The sequence below is a fragment of the Cnephaeus nilssonii genome (assembly GCF_951640355.1).
Source record: "Cnephaeus nilssonii genome assembly, chromosome: X".
NCBI classification, from domain to species: domain Eukaryota; kingdom Metazoa; phylum Chordata; class Mammalia; order Chiroptera; family Vespertilionidae; genus Cnephaeus; species Cnephaeus nilssonii.
Window position 1 is genome coordinate 123,465,352 of NC_137071.1, and position 7,204 is coordinate 123,472,555.

Below are 7,204 nucleotides of genomic sequence, written 5' to 3' on the forward strand. Positions count from 1 at the left end.
AAGAGGTCAATCTTCATTACTTTCTCTACCTTTGTGGCCTTAGGAACAGGATGCCCCCAACTAACCATATAGCTTAGCTAGTAGGTTCAAAACCCTTGGCTGCAAGTGACAGGATCCCAACTCAAACTATCTTAAGTGAAACAAAGGGCTATATTGGCTCAGATAACTGGGAACCTTGGGGCTTCAAGCACAGCTAGATTCACAAGGTTCAAATGATGCTCTCCAGACTTTCTCCCCATCAGATTCTATTTTTCTCCTAATAATATGGTGTCGACCTATCAGAGTCCCAGATTCATGCCATCTTAGCCTAGAGATTCCAGCATGAGTTGTGGAGCAAAGGTAAAGAGCAAGGCCCTTCTTTCTCCCAGTGTCTATATATACGCAATTTAGCAATGAACTCTGATTGCACAGAGTCCTGTTGGGTCCTATGGCCATCCTCAGAAGAATCACTCTTGTTGGAGGTGTGTAGGTGGTGCAGTGGGGGGATTGAGAACTCTAATCTGCCCTAGCATGAGTGATATGCCCAACTCTGGGGAGGTGTGTGAGGAACAAGGCAAAGTGATTGATGGCCCAGCTGAAATTACAAAGAATGGGGATAGGGCTAGAGTGCTAAGCAAACTATAGCTCTCCACTAAACACAGCCACCACGCACCACTCCTCTGTTGCATAGTCATGATGTGCCATGTACTATAAAACACTACGAAATGGTGACGTACACTGTCTCCTGGGAAGGTAAACTAATGTGGTTCACCATGGAGAGGTGTGATACACTGTTGTAAGAGACACTGTTCACACACACACACACACACACACACACACACACACACACACACACCCAGAGCCCAGCTCTGTGTTTCAGTTACTGCTCCCCCTTGCCTCCCAATATCTCATAGCCACCAATTCTTAGATCTGTACTCTTTTCCTTGAATTGTACCCGAGATTCCCTCCATACAACCTGGCTATTTCCCCTCTGAGCACCTCCTTTCTTAAGTCATCCCCTGTAAGCTGAGTAGCATTTGATACACTGTCTTTGAGTAAAATACAACACCGATCACACGGTTTCATAGCATTGAGCACTTAATGAGGGCTTGATGGGCCGAAACTGGTTTGGCTCAGTGGATAGAGCGTCGGCCTGCGGACTGGAAGGTCCTGGGTTCGATTCCGGTCAAGGGCATGTACCTTGGTTGCAGAATGATGTGCAGGAGGCAGCTGGTCGATGTTTCTCTCTCATCGACGTTTCTAGCTCTCTATCCCTCTCCCTCTCTGTAAAAAAATCAATAAAAATATTTTTAAAAAATGAGGGCTTGATGGGTGAATGGGTGAGAACATTGCTGAGAGGGCGAATAGAAAAAAAAAATAACTGAACTCATTTTCATAGTCAACAACCATTTATTAACACAGAAATGAATAAGGCTTGGCCCCTGTTCTCAGAATGCTTGATGCAGAGGGGCAGACAATCACAAAGCTGCGGTAGAATCACAGTAGAATAAGTACTATCACTGAGGTACAGACAAAGTACTTTGGAGGCACTGTGGGAAAGGGAAACACAGGTGAGGGAGAAACAATTTTCCAACTTATACCTGCCTATAGCATTCAGGGAAGGCTCCAGAAACATCATTGATGAGTCTCAAAGGAGTAGAAGCCACCAGGTGAACAGTGAAGGAAGGAGCCCTTACAGGCTGGGACACAGAGATGTAGTAGGTAAGATCAAGTAAGTGAGGGGTTCAGGAAACTAGGCATGAATGATGGAAGAAGGAAAAAGTGAGTAAGGAATGAGTAGAACTGTTAAGCACAAACCCATAGCTCTACTGTGGAAATTTAAAGGTCTTGTTTCTCCATGGAGAGGGAAGGAGGAGAGAGGAAGGTGGGAGGTCCTAAGGTATGGGTCCCTGCCACCTCTCAATGGCCATCAGGCTCAAACATCAAGGTTAGAGTTTCACAGTTGTGATCTAATATCCATAAGCCACTAAATTGTGAAAAGCCCCCTTCAGAAGGGAATAATTTGTATGAATGCAGTTCTAAATGGGAGAGAGTCCCTACTATATTCATCTTTCTCAGATGCTGTTGATCCTGCCTAAGAAATAGCTCTAGTTCCTTCAGGAAATCAGATGGCATGTGGTACCTGAAAAGAGAGGGTAGGCTAGGGTTGAGGCTTGCAGTGATCTCACAACTGAATTGTAAAATGATGATTATTAAAGTCTCTATATATTTTTTTTTTTACAAAATTCTATTTGTGTAACATAAAACTCAAAAAATATATATTTACAAACCCTTTTGTCAAATTATTTCTGTCTCTTCCACTTCTTTCATACCCGTATGTATTTTAATATGCTTAAATTTTTGTTAAAAAAAAACAACCAAACTTTTAAGCTTTTAATTTTAGGATTTTTCTATTTAAATATATTTAATTTTTTTCATTTTTCAATTTTTCTTTAAATGCTATTTTTAAAGGTTTTAAAATTTTGCCCTTTATTAAATATTTAGTTTTTATTTAACTCCTTCAAATTCAACTTGTCTAAAGTTCTTTGTATATTTTTAAATCTTCTATTCTCTAATATTCCTTTTTAGATTTTTTCAATTTAAAAATTTTAAGAAAATTTTCTATCTTTGTCCTGACTAATTCTGAACATTGCTTTTATACTTTTCTCTAAACTTAAATCTATACTTTTTGAAAATTTATTTCTTAATACATTTTCAAAGTCTAGCCTTTGATTTTCAACACACATATTTTATACTCCAATTTTACATGATTTATTTTAACATTTTATTTCTTTAAAAAATTAAGTTTTGTTCTTTTTTAACTTTTTAATTTTAAAGCTGATTCTTTCACTAACTTTTTTGGTAAACTTCCATTTTTAATCTTTTCCCTTATTTTATTCATTTTACCTGTTTTATACTAAGAACTTTGAAAATGTTTTTAAGCCTTATTTTAATAGTTTTGAAGTTTTAAATAAAAAACTTTAATTTTTAAAACATTTAAAAATATCCAACTTAAGAACTTCCAACATTTAAAAACATTTTTCTTTTAAAATTAAAAAAAATGTTTTTTAAATGTTTTTCTTTTAAAGCTTTTTAGAATCTCTTTTAAAATATTATTCTTTCCCCCCCAAACTATTTGGTCAGCCACAGCTGGAATACCAATTGTGAAGCTTTTTGCTGAAGAATACTCCCTGATTTCCCACAGTATATTTTACAGAAACAAATGACATATAGTAGTTCTAGAACATTTCTATTCCCACTCTGTATACCTAAAACATTCTTTTCATTTAACTATGCTTTATGTGACCATTTTCGACGACTCCTTCCTCCTCCCATTTAAGGCTGGTCACTAGTTAGTATTCATTTTTCCCACTGGCCGTGGGAATACGTTCTTTACATCAAGGTGCTAATTGTCATATAGGTGCTGTTGTCATTGTCCATTCCAGGAGGTTTTTGTGATATTTCAAGAGGTGCTCATTGTTGTATAGCTATTGTCATAGTCCAGTCCAGGTAGGATCCTTGCCTATTTATTTCTTTTACTTTGTTCTGGTAAGTGGCCTGATAAGACTAGTCTTTCTCTAGACCCTGTTTGTGATAGAACAGTAAATACCCTTCACTGTAGAGTAAGTCCTCAATGGTAGCCTTGGTGATGACGGCATCATCACAGCTGAACCACTGGTCCTTCTGTTGCCGGATGAAGCTGGTGTAGTGTCCACTTTCCAAAGTTCCATGGTGATTAATCACTGCAAACAAGGAATACTTATTCTCGTTGGGCGCGCAATCTGTTGGTGGTTGGCCATCTTTCATCCTGCTCTCTTTCGTGGAGGCCAAAAATGGAGTCATGTCCAGCTCCAAGGGAAAGGAGATAAAAGTATTAATCTTTCGTCTCTGTTTGCCTAGATGTTCAAACCGCTTTAGATGGAAACAGGCCACAATGGGTAATTTCTTCATTGTGAGCTGTTTGGTAGATTCCTGGTAGCTTTGGCAACTGCTACATTTGATTTTGGCACCGCTGCCTAAGTGCTCTGGCCTTGTAAACCACTGTAGGCAGTCTGTGAGTGAGGGGATGCCTGGTATGTGGTCATTCCTACCCACTGCGCCGTCAGCCCTGTCTGGACTCTGGGAATTGAATGTGGCACAAGAGCTAGGCACGTCCAAACTGATGTCCCAGCATGGGTCTATTGTGGTAGAGACGCTATGGCAAGTTTGACAGGTGACATCTGACTGCAAGCCACCTGTAAAAATTTGGTCTATAATGCAGTTACAGCAGTTGAAGTTATTGGCCTCCTGCCCAACACTATCATCTTTGCTGTGTCTGTGCAGCACATCTAAGATCGCGATAAGGAACTCATGGGCATCCTGCTGCCTGTACCCTGCTAAGTGTTCTGCATGAATCCATATCAGGTGCAGTAACTTATAGGGAATGTGAGGAGTCCGGCTCCCAGAGTACATTGCGTGAAAAAGCGAAGACATTTCACAAACAAGACATAAGCTGGGGCTCGTCATAATACATTTGTGCTTGTCAGAGAGAAAGAAATCTTTCAGTAGAGGAATATGGGTAAGTGCCTGGACAATGCAATTCATAAAGCACGTGTTCCCAAGATTGATTAGCCCTCTCAGGCCTACAGTATAGACTGACTTTTTTCTCCTCTTTTTCTTGGGTTTCACCAATTTTGGCTCCTGTTCCTTTGACTCACAGCTGGATCGCTTCTCTTCAACACCTGATTCCAGACCCTGCTGCTGAGAAACATCTGTTGAGGTGGAAGTTAGTAACTTCACAAGTTTCTCTTTTGTCTCTTTGGCAATCTGCTCTATGTCTTTGTCATATACATAATCCTTACACCTAAAGCAGTATATAACCCCATGATAGAGGTCTACAGCTAAATTGTGCTCTTTTGTTTCTGCATGTTTATGAATGTGTTTTTCAGTAAAGCACCCAAAGAAGACACAGGAGAGACAAGAGTGGAGTCTGTTCCTATGGGTGCTACATACATGACAGATGCACGACTTGGCCTTACGCTTCCTAGTCTCCGGGGTCCCACTCCACACGAAACGCTGGTAGATCAACCGGAGGTTCTTCTGCCAGTTCTTTGCTACTTTAAAGCTCTCCACGTGAGAGCAGCCTGTGGGACCCTGATCAAACTCCACCTCCAGCAGCCAGTCCCCAAAGCCACTTCGATCCCCAGAGCTGCCTGAGTCACCAGGACCGCTTTGCCGCAGCTGGGGCCTGGATGCCGCCGGGCGGGATCTGCGGCGAGGTCTGCGCCAGGGCCGGGGTCGGGGAGGCAGCGGGGCAGGATGGACCGGGGGCGGGGGTGGGATCGAGAGCGCTGGCGGGCCCCGGGCGCGCGCCCAGGGCTGGGGCCGAGGGCGGGGCTTGCGGCGCGGGCCGAGGGGCGAGGAGCTGCTGAGCCAGCGCGGGGGGGCGGAAGGGAGCACCTTCTCGTCGCCGCGGCTGCTGCTCCTCCAAGGCAAGTTCTCAGGCGCGGGCTTGCGCTCCGGTAATGGCTGCAGCTTCACCTCCGCAGCTTCCCGGCCTGCGCACGCCTTCATCGCCCTCGCTGCCGCCGCCTCCTCCTCCTCCATCTCCCCTGCCTTCACGGCCGCCTCCACGGGGGACGCTCCTCCCCTACCTCCCGAGCTCCAGCGGACCAAAGAGGCGGGGGGCAAGGAAGCTTCTCGAACTTGGGCCATCAGCTCAGCGCCGGGCTGGGGAGAGAGGCGTCCGGAATGGGGCTGCGGCTCTAGAAGGAAAGAGACGATCGCTGTGAACGATCGGGCCAGCTCCGGGGCCGCGGCGGGCCACGGGTGCCCCCGGAACCCTCCCGCCGGCCCCGAGCGGAGCCGCGGCCGCTGCAGACTCCACCCCTTCTATTCAGAGGTTCCCAAGCTAGTGTGCAGAGCCACCGAGGCGGTTACCTGCTTCAAAGGCGATCGGACGGTGCCCGGGCTGCGGAGGGATGGTTGGGGTGGGGGTAAGGGTGGGGGGGGGGGCAGAAGCAGAGTGGGAAAGGTGGTGGTGGGGGTACAGCCTGAGCTTTAGGGTGGAAAGAGATGGAATCTTTAAAAAAAGGCGCCACCCTCTGCCTGCCTGGACTGCGCCTGGAGCAGCCTCACTTGGGTACAGCTTCCTCTGGCGTTCATTCCTTAGACCCTAAAACACACTTGTGTCTACATTTTACCTTGAAAATGGCTGAAAGGGGGCCACCTATGGAAAATGGGCTCGGGAAGAAAATGGCCCCCTGCTCCCCACCTTACCTATGCTCCCGGGGCTGTCTGGGTTCCACCTTCTCCCCCACCTCCAGGCGCCGTCTTAGGGTCAGCCACGCTCTTGCGCCCTCTCAACGCTCCTTCGCGCTCGTGGTTCCCTCTCACACCTCGCTTCTGGCTTCAGCACCCTCATTCCCAGGGACTCCTCCGAGAATCTGGAATCCTTCTCACGCCCTCCACGCGTTCGTGGCCACCCCCATCCTCACTACTCAGCCCGCAAAAGTCCCTGCCCCTTCCCGCCCCCCGCCCCGCAGCGCCCCCAGCCCCGCTGTTTGTTTAAAGGTCTGGGTTACCTTGGGCCCCAGGCGCGTGATTCAGAACGTCAGCAGCTGCTGCTGTCCAGGCGCTCCTCAGCCAGCCTCCTCTCCTGACCTCTCCTCAGGGCTGGTCACAAGGGGGCCGCCCCCTGGCCCCTCCCCTCTCGTCGGGCGGCCCCCAGCCCCCGATTCTGCCCTCCTGCAGTGATGAATGGCAACGCTGTCCCGCGCAGACAAACCTCTTCCTGAAACAGATTCTACTGGGAGTAACCGCAGTGACGGATTCTAGAGAAAGCTTCTGAAATGGAGGTTCTAGCCTCACCTGGCTCCAGGCCCACGCGCTCCAAACGGAAAATTCGTTGGGGAAGGGGGTTTCAGGGATGGCAGCTCAGGGGTGGCAGCTCCCTGGCAGGAATCCCTCAGGGACCCATCAGAGTCCGATATCTGGGAGTTAAGTGGAGAGAAGAATGTTATTCTGGAGTGTGGGGAGAGGGAGAGTAAGAAGGGCTCTAAGAGAGCCCCCAGGCACTTGCTAGCTGTGTGAGCTCAGATAAAGCTCCTAACCTCTCTGAGCCTTAGTTGCATCATTTGTTACACAAAAATGACAATCATCCTAACCGGTTATGAACACTAAGTCAGTATATACAAGCTAAAGGAACTTTGTGGCCAGCTTTAGCTTTTATACCTCTCTCAATCCC

General features: G+C 46.8%; 1 protein-coding gene across 2 annotated transcripts; it reads right to left on the bottom strand.

Annotated features, from left to right (window-relative positions):
* Positions 1 to 1,418: 1,418 nt before the first annotated feature.
* USP51 (ubiquitin specific peptidase 51) lies at positions 1,419 to 6,946 on the bottom strand. 2 transcript variants are annotated; one of them, XM_079765806.1, is made up of 3 exons: positions 6,829 to 6,946; positions 6,543 to 6,751; positions 1,419 to 5,723 (listed from the first exon to the last, which is right to left on the bottom strand). In XM_079765806.1, exon 3 carries the CDS (start codon positions 5,671 to 5,673, stop codon positions 3,547 to 3,549), a length of 2,127 nt encoding a protein of 708 aa, XP_079621932.1. In that variant the 5' UTR covers positions 5,674 to 5,723; positions 6,543 to 6,751; positions 6,829 to 6,946; the 3' UTR covers positions 1,419 to 3,546. The 2 variants fall into 2 exon arrangements, with proteins under 2 accessions (XP_079621932.1, XP_079621931.1); XM_079765805.1 differs by lacking the exons at positions 6,543 to 6,751; positions 6,829 to 6,946 and adding an exon at positions 6,238 to 6,458.
* Between the last annotated feature and the right edge of the window lie 258 nt (positions 6,947 to 7,204).